Here is a 19,741-nt window from a genome sequence, read left to right as displayed (position 1 = left end):
TATAGTATGTCCCATCTGTAAGGGAATGCAGAAAAAACGTGTACAATTCTTGTATAATGTTAAAAAATTAACTGTTACTTTGGCATCATTATTTACAACCAAATTTAATGAATGAGACGTACAATGGTACAAAAAAAGCTCTAGAATTTATTTTCCTTAAATGTACGATCTAAGTATCGGTTGTCATAAAAATTTCTTTCCACTTTTTTCCCAAGACTACAGATATTCGAGTACAAAGTAACTGGTTTCGAGTTATTTCTACTAAGAAGTAGTTAAATAATTAAGAGATTAGGGAATGGTGACATAAGTAAAACCCTGCTGACTTAAACAAAAGCTTAACCGAAGCAATTACTAGCTCAGTACAGTGGGGAACTGATTTCCGTGTACACCTGGTACTAAAATGAATTGCAGTAGTTAGAAAACAAATGACTATTAAGTTTAACATATTTACATCTATGGTGAGAAACGTTTAAAATTTACAACGGCCCTGTCGCGTCCTTTGAGATATACTAGTGATGCGACAAAAGAGGCATTTGACATTGACCGGTATCGGCACCCTCGGGATTTGTCATGCATGCATTCACTGTACACCTACCAAAATCGTCTCTGTTTCCATTCGTGAGCCACTCGCAGGGAGCAATTTTAACTCAGTGGATTGTTTAAATATTTAAAAATAAACAATATTTTATGTTATTTTTATATACGTTTCTTCGCAAAAGTATATTCATACAATTGAATATTTTGTACCAGGTATGTATAATTGTATATCCATCACAAATTTTATTTTACTAAGTAAGTTTTAATAATTTTATTTTTAATTTTAGCCCTTATATCATGGCTAGCGATTTAAACTGTAATTGTGATATTGAAAATTTACTTAAAAAAAGTTTTGGCTCAAGACAATATAATGAAAAAGAAGCCATTATTAAAAGAGAAAGACCAACGCCTAAATTAAATATAAGTACTTCGACAAAAAAATTTGTTCGACATTTTCACGATAAAATTTATCAAGACGTAAAATGGCTTTGTGGATGCATAAAAATGCAAAAATTGTTTTGTTGGCCTTGCCTATTATTTTCAAATGAAATTAGTGTGTGGAATAAGAATGGCTTTGACGATTTAAATAATTTGAGTAAAGCTAGAAAAAGACACGAAAATCGTAAATGTCACATCGATTCTTTCGTAAAATTGAAGCAATTTGGAAATCAAAATAGAATAGAATTTAACATTAGTAAACAATATAAAATTAATATTGAAAATTATAACAAGATAGTTACGGCTAATAGATATATTGTATCTAAATTAATAGATATTACATGCTTTTTAGCAAAGCAAGAATTGGCATTTAGAGGGCATAGGGAATGTATTGAATCTAATAACAGAGGTAATTATATTGAACTCGTTTCTTTATTAAGTACGTCAGATAATCAATTAAAAATGCATTTAGAGAAGTCTACAGTTTTTACTGGCTTATCGAACAAAATTCAAAATGAGCTCGTTAATTCGTTAGGAAACGTTTTATTGCAAGAAATTAAAAAAGAAATTGAAAACGCAAAATTTGTTGCTATAATTGTAGATGAAACAACGGACATTAGCCACAGAGCCCAGATGTCGACTGTATTTCGTTACGTGAAAGAAAACGGTAACGTCGAAGAAAGATTTGTGGGCTTTACTGATGTGAGTGAGAACAGAGACGCAAATTCGTTATTCACTCACATTAAGAGTTACTTAGACGAATTTCAATGCACTAAAAAATTAGTGGCACAAACATACGACGGTGCTGCCGTAATGGCCGGACAACATAATGGTGTCCGAGCTAAAATTAAAGAAATATCCAAACATGCTATTTTCGTACACTGTTATGCTCACAGATTGAACCTAGTTTTCTCTCAATCTGTTGGATATATAAAAGAATGTAAAATATTTTTTCAAACTATGACAGGATTTTCTTCATTTTTTTCTAAATCTTCTAAAAGATCTCACGCCTTAGATCTAGAAGTCAATAAGCGTTTTCCTTCAGCCACACCTATTAGATGGAATTACAATAGCAGGATTGTAAACTGCGTTATGGAGTATAAAGAAGAATTAAAACTTTTGTTGTTGAATATGGTTGAAAGTCCAGAACAATGGGATTCTGATACTACAATTGCCGCAAGAGGATTATACCATTATTTAATAGATTTTGATTTTCACTTTTTATTACTAGTTTTTCATCAAATATTTGCACATTCAGATATCCTTTTTGATATATTACAAAAAAAAATTTTAATATAGCATATTGTATTACTAGAATAAATCACTTTATTGATTTTTTACGACAGAAAAGAAATGATTTTGATTTGATTTGGGACGCTTTGAAAAAAGATGAAACTTTTTTAGAAATTCAACCAAAAAGAGGAATGAGACATACTGATATTGAGTCTAAAAAGGATTTATATAGACGTCTGTTTTATGAAATAATGGATACATTGATACAAAATTGTATTGACAGATTTGCCGACATAAAATCTCTAGAATTTTTATCACTTTTAGATTTTAATAATTTTAAATATTATGAAAAACAATTTCCCGAAGAGAGTTTTAATGCTTTACGTAAATTTTATGGAGAATTTTTTAATTTATGTAAATTACGTAGTGAATTGCAATATTTATATTCGTGTCCGGACTATATTGGCAAGTCACTCTTAGACATAAAAAATATTATAATTAATGATGACCTAAACAAAGACGTACTAATAGAATTATATGGTTTAATATCATTAATTTTTACAATACCATCTACCAGTGCGTCTGTTGAGCGTAGTTTTTCAACAATGAAGCGAATTCATACATTCGCCAGGAACACTCAGTCGGAGGAAAGATTGTCGTCACTAGCGTTGCTTTCTATAGAAAAAGAACTTTTAAATACGTTGATGGAATCAACGACGAGTTTTATGATAAAGTAATTAACGACTTTGCGGGAAAACATCGCCGAATAGAGTTAATTTATAGAAAATAAAAAAAAGAAACAAGTTTTTCTATAATTGTATTATGTATGTATTATTTGTATTTTAGAATTAAAGTACATAAATTGTTTATTTTTGTCATTCGCACGTACGAATGGACCCTAGACCATCACTGGGAAAATGTGATCCAAGTTTTGTAGGTAGCATAAACAATGCTTATTTTCTGTATGCAACTAGGTATGCATAAACATGCAACATGATTTATGTGGCAGAACACACAAATTGAAACAAAATCCAAAGCAAAATTAAATACATTCCAACAGAATATCTTTCAGAATTTGGCACAAATCTAAAGTAGGTGAACTTGATGATTTGCTGATTGATGAGGTTGTCAGATGGGTTTTTGCATAACAATTCTAGCAGAGAGCAAATACTAGACAATATTTTCCTCTAGTCATATGGTGAGAAAGTGTTTTATTTATAACCCTAGTACATATACAAAATATAACTGTAAACTTTAGCCACATATTATCCATACTATTATAAAAATATTCTTATCTTGATAAAATTCTATCACACTATTATTTCCTGCATTTTTTGCTTTCCTAATCATGATGATGGATGTTACTACTCTATAGTTATACATGGGTGCTAGTAGGCTCTATCATTCAAGTTGTTTACTAATTGGATGTTGGTGGTAACAAACTCATGTTTTCCAAACTTTCAGAAAACCAATGTTGTCAAACTTGTTGGGCAACATGTTTTGTGTTGTCAAAACTGGTCAACAGACCAAATTGAGCAGCAAAATCATGCAAATAGTGCATGATTTAGCTGCCCAAAACTTAAGGATCATAATCCTTGTAATTTGAGGCCACAAATCCACACATTCATCTGTAATTATTTGTGTTAACTTGAGCCGTCAAATAAGTTATTATAGTACACTCTCAGTAATCTGATATATAAGGACCCAGAACTGTTGGATTAAAGAGATTGCCAGATTATTGAAGTAAGCCAGATTGCCAGAAGTAAGATAAATTCTATGGTTTAATCATTTGGAAAGAAAATATTCATTTATTTGCAAAATATTAGAACATTGTATTAATCAAAAACATATCTATATATAGTATATACAGTAGAGCATCGATTATCCGACTTAATTGGGGACTGGGGTTGGTCGGATAACTAAAGCGCTCGGACAGGTCGATTTTACTCTCGAGGGGACATCTTTTGCAATAAAGTTTTTGCGATTCTGAATATTAACTAAACAAACATTTTTTCGAAATAAATGTTTGTTTAGTTAATACAAAATAAATGAGTTTTTAAAATTTTTGTTGTCTGTTGTATTCAGAATCGCAAAAACTTTATTGCAAAAGATGTCCCCTCGAGAGTAAAATCAACCTGTCCGAGCGCTTTGCTTGGACGAACACTCTGCCGTTTCGTTTTCGCTGGCCCACCCTGTATATATAGTATAATACAGTAGAGCATCGATTATCCGACTTAATTGGGGACTTGGGTTGGTCGGATAACTGGAAAGTTGATAACCGAAAAGTATGAAAAAATACATTATTAGTATAGTGTATTAGGCCTGGTTTAAATACTAGCCTCCCTTTCATGGTCAAGCCAGTGCTGCCAGCTAAAACATGCAAAAATTTAACAAAAATAATATTAAAGTAGCCAAGACATAACCAAATATTGTAGCGCCACATCACTAGCGGACATTTGAATTTGCCGACTAGAACGCAGTCGGTTAATCGAGGGTCAGATAATCGATGTGCTACTGTATATATAATCGAGATGAGTTGATAATAATAATAATAAGTGCAGAGCCCCCAAACAGTTAGGAGTTGAAAGTTGAAATTTGGTACACAGAGTACGTCACAAGAACGTACACTAAGAAGGGATTTTTTGAAATTCCCCCGCGGAGGCGAGGGAAAGAATTAAGGCTTATCTTAAAGAACTCAGCTTCTAATGTACTATTTTAGATGCAATTTTTTGTTTTTAACTGTGTTTTAGTAGGGTACCACATGGGGATGAAAGAAGTGTATTCCTTAACAATGGAAGTGTTAAGAGAAAGCGATGTGCAAGATTTACAGGTGCAGATGCAGTTTTTTGCATTTTTGCGAGAAATCAAACATATTTTTAGACCCATCTAAAAATTGTCTAATTTGTCTGGAAACAGGGGGACCTAATTCTTGCATTCTGTGAAAACAGGTAAGATTGGCTACAATGTAATAATCTTAATCTTTGCTATCGTTACTTTTTGCCCAAGCAATGCCAGGCTTATCTGCTAGTATAGAATAATAGTGAGTAATGTAAACAATTGAGAACATAAACATTTTGCCAGTAAAGATTTAATGATGCAGCAAAACACAAGTTGGACTGCTGATTAAAGCATCCAAGCATGCTGCCTTTGCTACCAGTGTTGCCACATTGATTGATTCTAACTAAATTTAGTGAAAAATTGAAGTGACCATTGAAAATTTAGTAGGAGATGCAGTATTTTTGTAGGAAATTTTGGAGACTAATTTTTATATTTATAGAGTATTGTGTTATGAGATACCCTATCTTTTTAAAGCAGCTTATGATGATAACCCTAACAATCTTTAATATTGTTCCTAAGCTAGAGTGTTCAAGCTTGGGCTCAATATTATGCTGCATTTAGTGGAACTGGAGTTTCAACTAGTGGAAAGCTTGTGTATCACTTGGCAACAGTGCCGATAATACCCAAGAGTTGACTAGTGTTGGATTATTGGACATGTCAAACTAGTAAACAGCTGGTTTGCAAAGATTATACTGTATAAATAATTTCAGTTTTTTACAATAAAATATTCATTTGACAAAGTAAAAAATTTGTCATAAAGGATATGTTCTGATCTAAACAATATAATATTAAATAAGTGATCAATCTATAGATTAAAATTCGTCAAATATTAATCAGAAGAGAAGTTTGACAATATATAAAATTAAGACACACAGAATAAAGACAAAAATATAGCATAATTTGATAAGTTTCTTACCAATTCTTCTTCTATTATGATTCCAGGCATTGTTAATTGGTCTTTTTCTGCAAAGAATGTACCAGGAACTGCTTTTCTTGCAGCTTCTAGAATTTTTTGAGTTTTCTTAGAAGGTATCCAAGCATCATAATAATTATTCAAATCTCCATTATCAGATATAATTTCTTCTTGAGTCATTGTCACTAATGGATTCATAGATGTTACTGATACAGATGTGCTGTCTTCAGGTTGAAGAGAAGCTAATACAAATGCAGAACCAGTGTTACCAATTCCAGCAAGAGCATCAAAAAAAGCTTTTCCTTCTGGATCACTTCCTCCTTTCTCATCAGCAAAAAATTTACTTAAGTTAGGTTTATCTTCTTGATCACTAGATGGTTTTCTTGATGATGGTAGTTCTTCAGATTGATACCCATTACTAATGCTAAGCTTATCTCTTTCTTGTAGATCCTCTGTGATTTCATTATCTTTCTCAATGGTGAAATTTGTATCTTCTAGACTGACAGTTTGACCATCATCCGGTTTGGAAGTCTGAAAGACTGCAATCTCTGAAACACTCTTCATCATAGGAGAAACATTTGTCGAAACTGAATTGAAGAAATCTTCAGCTAACGGATCTATCATGGCACTTGTTTCAGGTGGAATATTTGTAAAGTACTTTGTTAGCACTGGTTGCTCAGATTTGTCATCTTCAACCTATAAAAGAATGTTGTTGTTTTAGTTAAATTTATGTTATAACTAACTTTTAAAATCATTAATATTTCTCTTTCAGATCTAAAATTTTTGCAATTAAGTTTATTCTATTGTTCATATTTTAAAATATAATTAAAATTTTTAATATGAATTTTCAAAACTTACCTGAAATTCACAAGTACTTTCAGTGACTTTTCCATCACCTAAATTGACACTATTATCCACAGAACCTGTTATTATTTGATTGCCAAAAGTTGTACCCACCACATTAGATTCAGATTTACTTGACACATCTATTTCGGGTCCAAAGATGAGTTGTAATTCGACTTTTGATACAGATGGCTGCTGTGGTTGTTCAATTGGAGTACTTGGTAATTTTACATTTTTTGTTTCTTCTTGTATATCTAATGCAACAGTTTCTAATTCTTCAAACTGTAAATCGGAATCATTTGGAGTGGATGAAGAAAGTTTGAATCTTCCTAGAGACTGAATTGATTGAGTGCTTTCAGTTTCTAGATTTGTTTCATCGATTGGAAATTCATTCTTGGTGTAATTTTCAACATAACTGGGCACAAAGTTATTTTTTAAACCTTCAATTTTAGTCTGTTCTCTATTGGAAAATTCTTCTGGCAATTCTTTCTTCTCCATAGTTGCTTATTGATAAGCTATGCATAAAAATTATTATTATTTTATTTAAAAAATAATACATATTTTTTATATGTTAAAAGAAAACTAAATATATTTGATTGTTTAAAAAGATATAAAAAATATACAATTAAAATTTATATAGACTTACAAATCATGTAGTAAAGCAAGCCTAAATTATCTATTAATAATCAATTGATAATGCCAGATTCATTAGCTAATTAAATACAGTAGCATTATAGCCAATAAGGAATTTGTATTATTAATTGATTATATAATTATGGTGGAATGTGCATGTAATGAGGAGAAATGAAGCAGATCTACTTAGAATAGTGTTGGAGTGGAATATAATGACTACTAGATCAAGAGAAGTCCACAAGAAAGATGAATTGACCAAGTAAAGCAAGATTTAAACCGACTGAATTGAAAGCAGACAATAATGAAAGGATAAAATTAGAAGAGAGAAAAGAATGGAAGATAACAGTGATAGCAATAATCTGTAAACCACATGGCAATAATAATATTTATATGGAATATATTCCAATTTTTTTATTTTAACTCTTTCCACCCTATGGACACTAAGAGTTTTGCAAGCCTATTAATGGTCAATCAGGTCCACAATGGGGCAGCTGGATGGTGAGGGATGAGGCCCAACATATCTGGACAGACTAGGCCTACTTAGTAATAGAGCAGACCTTCTACCTGGCAATAAATGTCAGGCTTCCGGTGCTCCACTTTATTTTCAAACGTTCTCTGTTTCGCTCAATGCTTTACAGAGAGTTGGATACACTATTGCGGTCGTAGCCGCTACATTTTTTTTACCGACATATATTCGTATATTGTTACATTCAGCATATTACATTTTATATATTTAAATTACATATTATTGAAACAATTAATATAATATGTAGATTTTTTATAATTCCATGTTGGCTGTTTTGTACTTTTTGTACAAACATTATAAATAAAAATAAATACAAATACAAAATGTAAAATATATGTGGAGTGGACAGACTAGGCCCTAAAAAATTCTCAAAATTTTTTTTGACTCATCCAAATTTGATCTTGGGTCCCCTAGAGTGGTATACTGCCACCTTAACGATTTGGCCATCCAGCCATTAAATATACTCCACTACAATTTGTTTAAAATGAAAAAAGACATAGACTGTACACACTTTTCCAGCAACAAATTTAATCAAAACAGACATTTTTGAGCTGATTGATAAGCCTTCATCAGGTTACAGAATGAAATTTAAATAGAGATTCTATTTTGAAATAAAAGTTTGAAATATTTGTAAAATTATGTGCATACTCTAAAAAATTTTTTATGCCAAATTTCTTCATTATGTACTGTACATTACATTTATGTTTCGAACTTGAATATCATCACATAGCACATAGAATGTTCAGTTAAAACAAGAAACAAATAAAGCTGCCCGAATAACATTTGATTTATGGAACAGTATATTAACCTGACAAAGATCTCTGAAAGTGATTGGAAAAATTGGTTAGTTGTTTTTTTACATTAAATCTATCTGCTGGAACCAATATGGAAAGTGTCTGTGAGTATAAAATAATCTTTGATGCAATTACATGTTTTAAATCATAAGGAATTTTGATTTACCAATAACAAAAATTATAATATAAAATAAAATACAATTAAGTTTAAAATAAAAAGTAGAATACAATTAAGAGTAAAAATAAAATGAAATAATCCTACTGACTATAAAGACACCATGATTTTTAAACCACATCATATTGTTGTTGCCCCTCTTTTACTTGCTTGTAGTTAAAAACTCTTCAAGTAAATGACTTTAACACCAAAAGACAGTGTAGTTTTTTCTTATTCTAAGTTTGCCATCATTAGTGAGTACATTTTTGTGTGTGTCACCTGTTTATTTGATGTGATGGATGTGTAATGGTTGGATATATACTATTAGCTCTATCTAACCTGCATGCTATGATATGAATAAGTTTTTTACTGTACCCATGTTCGGTTGCAAACTTTTCTATGTATTTTAGCTTGTTCATGGTGTCTTTGATGCTGGAGCAGTGTGAATGGGCTTGTTTTATTAACATCCTGAATATGGCTACTTTATATGCATCTGGGTCAAAAAACATTTTATTCCAAAATAGAATCTATTTTAATTTTATTCTGAAGTAGTGTGTAAGGTTTGTCTATTGTCTTCTTACACTGGACTTGTTCCAGCTTAGATTATTATTGACAAAATGAAAAAACTAACATAATGTGAAATCTGGACGTTAAAATCCATGATATAACATTCATATAAACATGACTAGTATTACTATAAAACTGTAGGTTCTATCTACACTATATTCAGAAAAAGTAATAAAGTTATAACTTGAGATGTAGTTTGGAGTATAACTCAGAGTATGGGTCTCTATCATCTTATTTTTGTGTTTTTAAAGATAGCTTAGAATCTGCATTTCTAATACTTACTACATATACTTTATCATCATCTTATCCACACTGTTTATAGATCATTTAATCATTCATCAAAGAGATATTGAAGAATTTATTTAATTTCATTTGAATATCTGATGAATCTAGAATGTATGTTCCATTGGATATATTTCTTGTTATTTATTAAAATATGTATTTAGATCATAATGCAACAAGGGATGCAGATGAGGCACATGCCCACCAAGAAAAGTCTGTATAATTACTTGAAAATAAATTTTAAGAGATAATTTATTGGTAACAAGTAAGAGGGTGCCAAGCAAAAAAGAAAAAACCATATAAAGAGAAAGGCAGACTAGAAGTGGTGTGAACTAAATCATCATATCAACATCCCAAATCTCAAAAACAAGAAGAGGTGAAGGAATCATAGTTTGTCCTGGATGACTGAAAGCATAGTTGCACTTATGCTTAAATTTTATATTATCTACTGATTCTGATGTATGAATTTTAAACCCTTAATCACTACTTAATGAAAAGTTAAATTCTTCATATATGTGTATGTAGAATGTTAATTCAAATTCATAGAAATTCTATTTTTGGCCTTTAAAGATTAGTTTAAAAGAATGAAATAGCAATAGCTACAAAGAGAGATATATGTCTGAAAAATTTAAAAATATCAATACCTAGGTACATGTGTCACTCTTCCTGCCTACAGCATTAATTACAAAGAAAGGGATGTTTACACTTATAACCCCGTCCAATCCAATCCTAGGGCCACATTACATTGTCAAAAATTTCAAAAATTATGGGCTTAATCTTCTGATTAAACCTCAAATAACCTTACACAGAATCCTCTGCAACAAAAAAGACTATTATCCACGCTAGGAAAATAGTGCTTATTTGATTCCATTACAAAGCCAGTTAGCAATGCAAATCTTTTTTACATCAGGAGCCACAACAAGAAAATTACAAATATGTCTAACTGAATTCCAGAACAATATCTGTAACAAGCACTTTACAAAACTAAGAACACAAAAGTTACTTTCATTTGGGAGGCTTTATTTATTGAAAGATTGAAACCCTGTAATAAATCCATGCTGGAACTCCCAAAAATTTGGGTATCACTCTTTAAAAGTTTGTACTTTAATATGTTATCATCATGTTACTTATTGACTGTAATTCTAAGTTTATTAAAGATATGTAAATATGTATCACTTTGTAAAGTATATTCCGACTTCTTTCAATACATCAACTGCTGTGCTAATATCTTTCCAGGAGCATGCTATTCTTATGACTAAGTTCATTTAAATTTAACTGCAACTTTATATTCCAATTTCAAATAGTTAACATTTGCTTTCTAAATTTTATTCTAATGTTCATGAATTACATTTTTTTCTTTGCCTGAAGATGACATTGATAAAATGTTCAAAGTGCTTATGATGATGTTATAATAATACAGGAAATCCTCATTAGTTTAAAATTCAAGTGACAAAATAATTGCAACTTTGAATTATCCAAAATTTAGATATTTCTGTACAATATGCCAAATGCCATATAACTAATGTAATTTAATAATCAAATGGAATAAAGCTACATATACAGAACACTATTTTTGTTAATTAATAATAATATAAATAAACTGCAGGTAAACAGCACTCGTCCAGCAAGAACTTCACAAGTTGCCAGATAGGTTTTATAAAATGTGTAGGTGATCCTCTATCACCACAGGTCCTTTTCTAAAAGAAAAACCTTCGAGCAAGAAGAATTTGAAACATTTCTTTAATTCTCCAAAAAAATAATGAACCTTTCTTTAAACTTTCCAGCATTTGAATACTCTCATTTTTGTTTCTCATTCCAAATTTAGAACAGTCTCTTTCAATTTTTTTTTTCAACATTCTTTTTAAATTTAAACTTTAGCATTTTTAGAACAATAAATAAAATAACATATAAAATATAAATTCAGCAAAGTATATACCATAGAGTAGCATACATATCTACAAATAACACAGATCACACTCGGGGAGGAAGAGTAGGTCCCATATCACTACAAAAAGTAAAGCAGAATTCCTCGAAATTCAGCCCAAAGTATTTTTAAAGTGGTAAGTTGTCTAAATGTAGTAGCCTATAGTCCTACAAATATCTCAAACTGCTACTTGTACCCCAATCTTGCAACCCTGAAACCTAGCCATATTTTATGAGATAAGAAAAAAAATTGTCCATGAATAAGGTGATATCCAAAAATGAGTTACTATAAAAGCAAAGCCATATTGACCAGATTAAAATTTTTCTTGGTCTATTGTTCACTTATAGTATGGAGGCACTTTGATCTAAACGAACAATTATTTATTGACATTGTCGCAATGCCAGGCTGCAATTTTTGATTTATTTAACTTAAATTAATGCTCCCTACCTCAAATTAGTAGTGTCTTGCCCCTGTACCTCATACTTTTCCATTAATAATGAGTCATGTCACTCATTTATCTAACACCTTTTGGGGGAAAATTTTTGAATTGAACTAACACAAGTTCCATTTTGCATCAGAAGTTTGTATATAGTTAATCGGGACCTTCTCCCCTAAGGTTTATCTCGTATTGTCTTTCATCTATGTAACTCCATTCTCGAAATTACGAAAAGATGAACGGACAGACAACTGTGGAAATTTATAGGCCTACAATTTTTTCAAATTGCAGCCCAACAAATGAGCTATCATGTACAGTACATATCACAGTTCTGACAGAATTTTCACTTCAAATTTCAAAATAGCCAAATTCCTTAACTTGTAAATAACTATGTATAAGCCAGGACAAATAGTACGGTTATGAACTAACGGGATTTCCAACTATCTGAGTTCAAATTAACGAAGGTTTCCTGTAATTATTTAACACCGACATCTCATTCTTGTCAATTGATAAGAATGAGAAATTTGGGATAATAGAAAACATGCTCAAGGGAAACAAGACAAATTTATTGCCTGGGTCTCTTTCAGTACTCATATGAAAAGAATATTCATCTATATGTGTGTTATCTATGTCGGAAATACCTAGTTTTTTTGCTATTTCTTCAAGTTCATCATCATTATAACAATATCTATTTCCTAAATCACTTGTAATCTGATCATTTGTAAAAACTCTAAGGGCTACTTGTTTTCTTCCATCTTTTTCAAGAGAAAAACATAGTTTTACAACATTAACTTCACCTTTTACTTTTTTACTGCCTTGCACATATTCAACATCTTCCTTAGTATGCTTAACGTATACCTTATTAACACCAAGTTTTTCTACTAGTCCACTTTCAGACAGTCAAAACCGAGCCTAATATGCTATAAATAAAAAATTCTGGCTCAGATGTTGAACCAATATTTGGAATTTCATCAAGAAATAAACTAAACTTTTCAGCAAACCCTACGGGCTTTTCTTTATCCACTGCAAGAACTGGATTACCTTTATTGTTACTTGGGTTAATCAGGTTAGTAAGTAATAGTTCTATTAATTCAGCAATGTGTTTTGTTTTAGCTGTTGCTTTTGGTATTTTTTCACCTATTTTTTCATATTATGCACTATTTCCTTAAATTCTATACTATAAAGCCTCTTAGCTAAACTACTATCACTTTCTTCCATACCTTTCTTTTTATAATCTTTTTCAATAAAATCATCCAATAATTGAGAAAACTTATTCCATATATCTTTTTCTCTCTCTAGTTTTTCTTCCGAGCAACGGCGTATGATAAGTTCTTTGAATTCTTCTTTAAAGAAGAATTCAAACCATTATGCCTTTGGATGGTATACACTCTTGAACAAAGAACTTCAGTAAATTCCATTTATCATCATAAATCAAATCTTGGCAAATATCTTGCCCCCTATCACAGAAAATAAGTTTCTTTTTTTCTATAAGGGTTGCATCTTTCAAGATCAATTTGATGTTTTTTTCGTCTTTAATCTTAAATAGTTTTGATAGTAGAAACCCACTAGCACATTCATCTATAACATCTTTTATAAGCATTAGGGCTTTGCTGCCAAAATTCTCCAAAAAGTTTTTGATAATTGCAATCCTTATAGCCATTTATTACTTTATTAATAATTATTCTCAATAGACAATCATAATCCTCCTTGGAAAGAAAATCCCACATGCGATTTGCTCTTTCCATAAAGAGACTTTGCCACAGCCAATCCAAAAAACATTTTAACACTTTATACAGGTAGCTTTTAAATACTTCTATTTGTTGCTCCTCATTCATTTGTGAAAGTAAAAAACATAAAACATCAGCATAGTGTTCTTTAGGAAAGTCAGTAAGATTGCGAGCAGAGTCACAACGTCTATTTGCTATGTATCCTGCATACCTTACCAAGGACTCTTCTCTTTCCCTAGAGGTTAATTTTTGCAAAAAATACTCAGTTGCCGCTTTATTACCACTAACTGCTGCATATTCAAATGCGAACTGATAAGGGGGTATTTCTTTTCCTTTGATTTTTTTAATCAGACCATTTAATCTAGCTACTTCTCCTTTTATATCATAAGTCCAGAACACTACCAGCACATGCTCGAGAAAAACTTGATGTCCGTCATTATAAAAAGCTCTTTTCTTTCTTTCAGGCATTGAACCCCATAATTCTCTTACATCACCCTCTAAGCAGTAAATACATGCCAATCTGTAGCATCCGGTAATATCTAAACTCTCATCCTTAATTAATACTTCTGCTGTTTTCTTTTTATCTACTGTCCCTTGTGGTGTCCAGAAAAACCTACTTAAGTTTTTTTTAACATAGCTTCCAGTCAAAAAATTTTGATGATATTCCATCCATTTTAATATTTGTAAGCCTGTTGGCTTAATTAATAAAATCCAATATTTCCTTTTTTAAAGGTTCTGGTTGTGAAAGCTGTGGTACTTTTTCTATTACTTTGTCTTTTATCTCTTGCCATTTTCTCTTCTTTCACTACCAAGTAATGGAAAATAGAACTTTACCATTAAAGCCCTAATGTCATCTTGATTCCACAATTGGTAGCTATCTTAACTAAAGCTATGTGCTTAAGCTGTGGCATTAAAGTGTAATTCATTATTTACCCCCTACTGAAATACTTAGTGTATCATATCTATTACTAAAGAAAAACATATTTTATTCTATTGTGGTATATTGAATCACACACACTCAAACCATGTAGATTTGCTGGCATCAACTTTCATTCAAATTCTAAGGAGTATTATAGATCTTATTTTTAATGTTCAAAATACAAGAAATAAACTAAATACTGTATATAATTAATTCTTCGAACTGAATAGTTTGGATTTTTGCAGTAAAAGACGTGACGTGTTTCAGAGATAGATTATGTTTTATAAATGTTATAACATATCTTCCGCATTATATCAAAGTTTCTCAAATTCCACAATAGAGTCTGATAACGATCAAAATAAATAAATTTTACCAAATTCATATTTTATAATTACCAGTTCAGCCGCCCCCTAATCCATTAGACATGTTTATGTTCCGGAGCGCCACCTGAGAATCTCGAACTTGTGAGTTTGAATCGTAATAATAAAAATTGATTAACTACCAGAATTATTTTAGAATTTATATATATATTAACATTACTACTCAGACACCTTATACCTCTGAGAAATTATTAATTTAATTATGCAAACGTTTGAATAATAAAACATATCTGAATATTTGATTTTTTTTTAACTCTTTCCGCCCTGTGGGCACTAAGAAGGCCTCTTTTAGTAGGCCCATTATGGGTTCGGCCAGGCCCACAATGGGGCGATCGGGACGGAGGGACGGGGCGCGACATATCCGACCGGACCACCCCTCCCGAAAAATTCCTGGGGATTATCCGATACAATTTCTTGTTCCGGTTTAACCTCCGAAATTTCCCGACTTCGGAACTTTATAATTAGTCGAAATTTCGATACGCTTTTGCGACCCTCACAGATGTCATATTAGCGAGGTTGAGGCCGAAGTTTTAAAAGCGAAAACGTATACGTCGGTCGTTCAGTGCCGCTTTCCTGTAAGCCTAGAAGTTTGACCGACTTTCCAAGCATCATTGTCGAACTTTCAGGCTTACAGGAAAACGGCGCTGAACGTCCGACGCACCAGTGGCGTGCCGTGACATTTAATGATAGGGAAGCTGTGTTTCTGTAAGAAGTCGACTTCCAGGGGCAATCAATTAATTGCGCGTCAGTAATCGTCTAGGGTCCATTCGTACGTGGGTGGTGGCTGCAGAGACAAAGACGACAAGTATCTGACAAAAACCGTTTATTTTAACATAAAATAAACATACACTATGTACAAAATAGTTTGCTTAAGGACAATTAGCCGTTCGGACGTCCTGGGCGTCGATGTGGTTCTTCGATAGTCGATCGTAGTTGGCCCCTGGACAGTGGCGTTGACAAGTCTGTAAGGGACGGGGAGACTTCGTCCGTTGGAGTCGGGGACATGGTCGAAGTCCGAAGTGGCACGGGATACAGGTTGACACAATAGAGGAGAAATTGTTTTTTTTTTTTTTTTTTTTTTTTTGCGCGTTGACACACGGCGTTTTGGTTATTCGGAACTTTAACCGAGTGCCAGGGGTGCATATACTTTTCGTTTTGTATGGATCGATCTGTAAAAGCGGATCAGTCCTTGTTACCTGATACAGATAGCTTCTGTCATGGCGGAAAGTAGGATCGAAGATGGCGGCAAACATTTGTTAGTTAATAATAGTCTCTCCTTGTTAGTTAACATATACTGAGTTTTAAAAATATTATACGTATAATATCTTTGAAACTTTGTGTATGTTAACTAACAAGGATAAATTAATTAAATTAAAATAATCCATTTTATCCCTCGATATTAAAACTGTAGTTAGAACTAGATGACATACGCTGTTATGAATTATCGTTTATTTGACAAAATTGTTTGGGCTCATTCATACGAATTTGTGAATCGTATTACTATATGAATAAAATTGTTTTCCACAAAATAAAATTTAAATAAAAATTTCACAAAATTAAAAAATAAAACTTGCAGGAAAGATGAAAGTGCCCGCCATACATTCTTGAGGTACAACTTCGCAAAATTGTCTCTAAATACTTATTTTTTCATCTCAGTTTATCGGATATTTTAATAATGATGTTTTACTTGCCATTTATAAGTTTTAAATAAGTTTCCTTGTCAACAATTAAACGTGTTTCTTCGTTATTTACTGTAAGCTTAACTTCAACCATGGAAGCCGCCATCTTTAATCTCTTTTAACCAATCCAAACGATCCTACCCTCCGCTCGGATTAGTTTATTCGCGATCCAGTTGATCCTAGATGGCGTTTGTATACGCAAATAGAGATTGTTCGGATCGCAGTAGTTCCTTTGTATACACGATTTGAACGATCGAAGTGATCTTGGATCAGTTTGATTCCAAAAGTATATGCACCCCAGGTGTCCTCGATTGTCGGAGATTGTATCAATCTCTGTTCTTTCTTTCGTCCATTTTGATTGGTCATTCTCCCTCAATCACGCTTTCCGAGTGGTTGATCCCTCGTTACTAAACGTAACGAGACTCTTACCTGGAGGGCGAGAAATCAAAATCGAAGATGAATTCGATCTTCCACCGATCATAGGACGACTTCCTTCCGCGATTTATGGTTTCTGCCTCGCAGTTTGATATAAACAATGGGTGTCCGACTTTTACCTATGTTTTTTTAAACTAATAAAATTTTCTCTAAATTAACCGTTTTTTCGCGCCTTTCGTGACGGGTCAGACCTGTCTGGTACTGTACATGACATTTCCATAAAAGTTTTAAACAAATACTGGAAATGACAAAAATAAACAATTTATGTATTTTAGTTCTAAAATACAAATAATACATACATAACACAAATTGATATGATACAAACAATGATAGAAAAACTTGTTTTTTTAATTTTTTATGAACTAACTCTATCCGGCAATTTTCTCCAAGTCGTTAATTACTTTATCATAAAAGTCGCTGGTCGACGCCATCAACGTATTTGAAAGCTCTTTTTCTATCGAAAGCAACACTAGCGACCACAATTTTTCCTCCGACCGAGTGTTCCTGGCCAATGTATGAATTTGCTTCGTGGTCGAAAAACTGCGCTCTACAGACGCGCTGGTAGATGGTACCATAAAAATTAATGATATTAAATCATATAATTCTTTTAGTACGTCTTTGTTTGGATCGACATTAATTACATTATGTTTTATGTTTAAGAGTTACTTGTTAATACAGTCCGGACAAGAATATAAATATTGCGATTCGCTACGTAATTTAGATAAATCAAAAAATTTCCCATAAAATTTACTTAATTTAAAGAATTAAAACACGCTTGGAAAATTGTTTTTCATAATATTAAAATTATTAACATCTAAAAGTGATAAAAATTCTAAAGATTTTATGTCTGAAAATCTGTCAATATAATTACAGTATATTATTAAATACAATTTATTAAAAGAAAATTATAATTAAATATAACTTCGCAAAAAACTACATAAAAATAATATTAAATACTCTTTACTTGGTACAATCGAAACCGTGTTGTTATTTATATTTGGTATACTGGCACAATGAAGTGGCGCTTAATCAACACTGGGCAAGTTTTCCATCTTTATTTAGTTAGACTCTACTTTTTAAATCTTAAACAATTCACTTAGCCAGATAGTTCCCTACCCAGTGGCTAAGGGATAGAAACGTTGGAAGCGTTACATGTGTGTAGCTTCCACCAACTAAACCGGCTGAGGTTGGTGCTCTGTAAAGCGCATGCGCCAATGCCCCCTGGCTGTTTTACACCATTCAGTTATTCTCGCTGTGGAAGCTGTCTCGTAAGCGATTCCATTCCGCCACTGACATTCGAATATACAATAGCAATCTTATCGTTTTTTTCACATGTAGTATAGAAATTTGTAATAAGATACATAATATGGTTATAATAAAATATTAATTTTAATTATATTATTAACATTTATTGTTAATGCGGCAATAAATGCATGAAAATTATGAATGTTCTCTTTAGCTCGAGCGTAATGCTCGAGCTAAAGAGCACATTCATAACTTTCATGTCCTTCAACTTCATATTGTCTTTTTAAAAATTTACTGATTGACTGTTTCATTCAACACTTAAGATTATTCTTTGTGTACCTCTAGCTGTACGTGTTACACATCTATTTACATAATTTTAAGATCATCTTAAATCAGTGGCGTTCTGTCCTTGGAAGCGGCGGAAGTCCCGCTTTCCTTGTATTTTCTAAAATATAAATACATATTGCGCGATTATTTTCATATTTTAACGTACTTTGAATTATTCTTTAATATAAATGTTTTGCTGTACAGTAGATATTATAACGAATTTAGTCTCTGTAATCCAAAAAACTTTTGGTATCAATTTGCCAACCACAATGATGTGAGATTAGTCTACCAAAAGTTTTTTGGATTATAGAGACTAAATTCGTTATAATATGTACTTTGAATTAATTAAAATTAATATTTTATTATAACCGCATTATGTATCTTATTACAAATTTCTATACTACATGTGAAAAAAAACGATAAGATTGCTATTGTATATTCGAATAATATCAGTGGCAGAGTGGGAAGCGCTGATACGGGACAGCTTCCACGGCGAAAATATCTGAATCGTGGAAAGCAGCCAGATTATACGCATTTGCGAATGCGCTTTACGGAGCATCAACCTCACTCGGTTTAGCTGGTGAATACTACACACCAAAATATCGTATAACGCTTTCAATGATTCCACCCAGGACCGGTTCTGGGCTGTTAGTCGCCTGCCTGCTGGATATTTGGCCGCCCTCGCCTCATTATGTGAATCGCGAGTAGATTTATAACTTAACCAATGGCGTAGCCAGGGTTTTGTTATAGGGTCCTAGTAGAGGCCAGCCTGACACAAAATCGAATTATTTCAAATTATTGTTCATTAAAATGGAATTTCTATAGGAATCGACAATAACTTAATTAACACACATATAATATGAAACTTCCTTTAATCATACGTTCTCGTAACATTAATATCAAACTATAGC

General features: G+C 32.0%; 1 protein-coding gene and 1 pseudogene across 2 annotated transcripts in view; both read right to left on the bottom strand.

Annotated features, from left to right (window-relative positions):
- The window catches only part of LOC136989780 (trafficking protein particle complex subunit 12), a 39,522-nt gene extending 24,267 nt beyond the window's left edge, over positions 1-15,255 (bottom strand). For both annotated transcript variants that reach the window (XM_067288047.1, XM_067288048.1), the window contains exons 1-3: positions 15,160-15,255; positions 6,818-7,317; positions 5,963-6,655 (exon numbers count right to left, since the gene is read on the bottom strand). In XM_067288047.1, coding sequence (XP_067144148.1) covers positions 5,963-6,655; positions 6,818-7,300 — 1,176 coding nt within the window. In that variant the 5' untranslated portion in view covers positions 7,301-7,317; positions 15,160-15,255. The remainder of the gene's footprint in view (positions 1-5,962; positions 6,656-6,817; positions 7,318-15,159) is intronic.
- Positions 13,476-14,771, bottom strand: LOC136989850 (uncharacterized; annotated as a pseudogene).
- Positions 15,256-19,741: the final 4,486 nt, after the last annotated feature.

The sequence above is a fragment of the Centruroides vittatus genome, unplaced genomic scaffold, assembly GCF_030686945.1.
Source record: "Centruroides vittatus isolate TY-2023 unplaced genomic scaffold, ASM3068694v2 scaffold_769, whole genome shotgun sequence".
Taxonomy (NCBI): Eukaryota; Metazoa; Arthropoda; class Arachnida; order Scorpiones; family Buthidae; genus Centruroides; species Centruroides vittatus.
The sequence above is the reverse complement of the archived record's forward strand: the minus strand, read 5'-3'. Positions and strand labels throughout refer to the sequence as shown.